The sequence below is a fragment of the Etheostoma spectabile genome, chromosome 14 (assembly GCF_008692095.1).
Source record: "Etheostoma spectabile isolate EspeVRDwgs_2016 chromosome 14, UIUC_Espe_1.0, whole genome shotgun sequence".
NCBI lineage: Eukaryota > Metazoa > Chordata > Actinopteri > Perciformes > Percidae > Etheostoma > Etheostoma spectabile.
The window spans coordinates 18,201,514-18,202,903 of NC_045746.1; the positions used below are offsets into that span (position 1 = coordinate 18,201,514).

General features: G+C 40.5%; 1 protein-coding gene across 1 annotated transcript in view; it reads left to right on the forward strand.

Moving 5' to 3' along the window:
- Positions 1 to 1,390, forward strand: part of atp9b (ATPase phospholipid transporting 9B) — a 42,001-nt gene that overhangs the window by 10,813 nt on the left and 29,798 nt on the right. The window contains 1 exon segment of the mRNA XM_032535217.1: positions 840 to 891. Coding sequence (XP_032391108.1) covers positions 840 to 891 — 52 coding nt within the window.

Sequence of the window (1,390 nt, forward strand, 5' to 3'; positions counted from 1 at the left end):
GCCCCTTATGACCTCATAAGGAGCAAGATGTCAGTTCGGCCCATCTGAGGTTTCATGTTCTCAAAGGCAGAGCAGGATAACCAGGGCTCGGTTTACACCTATCGCCATTTCTTGCCACCAGGGACCATAGGCTTAAAAACCTCCATAAAGTGAATTTTTCATGCCATAGGACCTTTAACATCCGTCTGCATTACTGGTAAAAAACGAAATGAAAGTGTGATGTGACTACCCTACCCCATTCTAATGTGAATGGGGTAGGGTAGTCACATAATGTGAGTTACTCTGCACAAAAACAGTTAATGGGTGTAATACAGATTTGAGTTAATTCGAAGAGTATTTGCCTGTTTGCCTCTTTTTTCCATTTTCTTAAAAGTTTTCATCATAATTTTTTTCTAGTCCTGGATCTAATCAGATATTTTATGCATCACTACACATTCTCCCCGCTTCCAAAAGATTGAAAACGGGATTTTGAATAGCTTACCAGAAACTCTAAAGTACATAATGGTAAGTAACTGAACTTGATTTGAAGGCACAGTGTTAGTCAGAGTTTTGCTTCACTGTTAAACCGAGAATGCATGTTGATACTATGAAACTCCTACTCACCTGTTAAGCATGCAATCTTTGGTTTCAGCTCAGCCAAAATGGAATGCAGCTGCTGCTCGAAAGTTAAATTTCCATTACTGTGTCTTAGGCAGACTCTTAAAAAACGGTTTCTCCTTCACCCTCCGGTCAAGGTATTGACCCTGTTTAATTATTCAGGAAGATTCAAAGGGCTTTTGCCACAGCGCTCAGTAACACACCGCCATTTGCACTTCTGCTTTTTCTCTTTCTTTTTGTAGAACCAAAGGATTCCTGCAGACATGATATTCCTGAGAACGTCAGAGAAAAATGGTGAGCTGGCAAAGTGTTAGTGTAACTTTATCAACGTGAAGGAGGACAGTGTTGAAAAGTTCTAATCAGCATCAGCAAAACTCCTCCTGGATTAATAAAGGTCCTTAAATGGTGAAACAATAATAAATCATTGCATTCGATGGAATAGTTATGCAAACAATAAAAATGCCTTACCGTTGAACCTTGTGTGCCCTGTGGCACTTTAACGAACTGCGTCAAGATCATTTGGGTGAGAAATGTGACTTTTTCCCCACACTTCCAGTCCTTTGACATCATCTCCAAGGCAGCCTGCGATTCATATGATTTATGTCACAATCTTCTAGTGACTGATGATGCAAATTCCAATTAATCAATGAGCTGCGTCAGATCCTAGCTCTTTTCTAAGGGGCATCGGGAGGAAATGTTCTGAGGACATCATTTCCATCAATCTTTGATGTGCCAATATGCTTGGCAGGGAGTTGTTGATGTCTTTATGACTCTGACACACACACACACACAC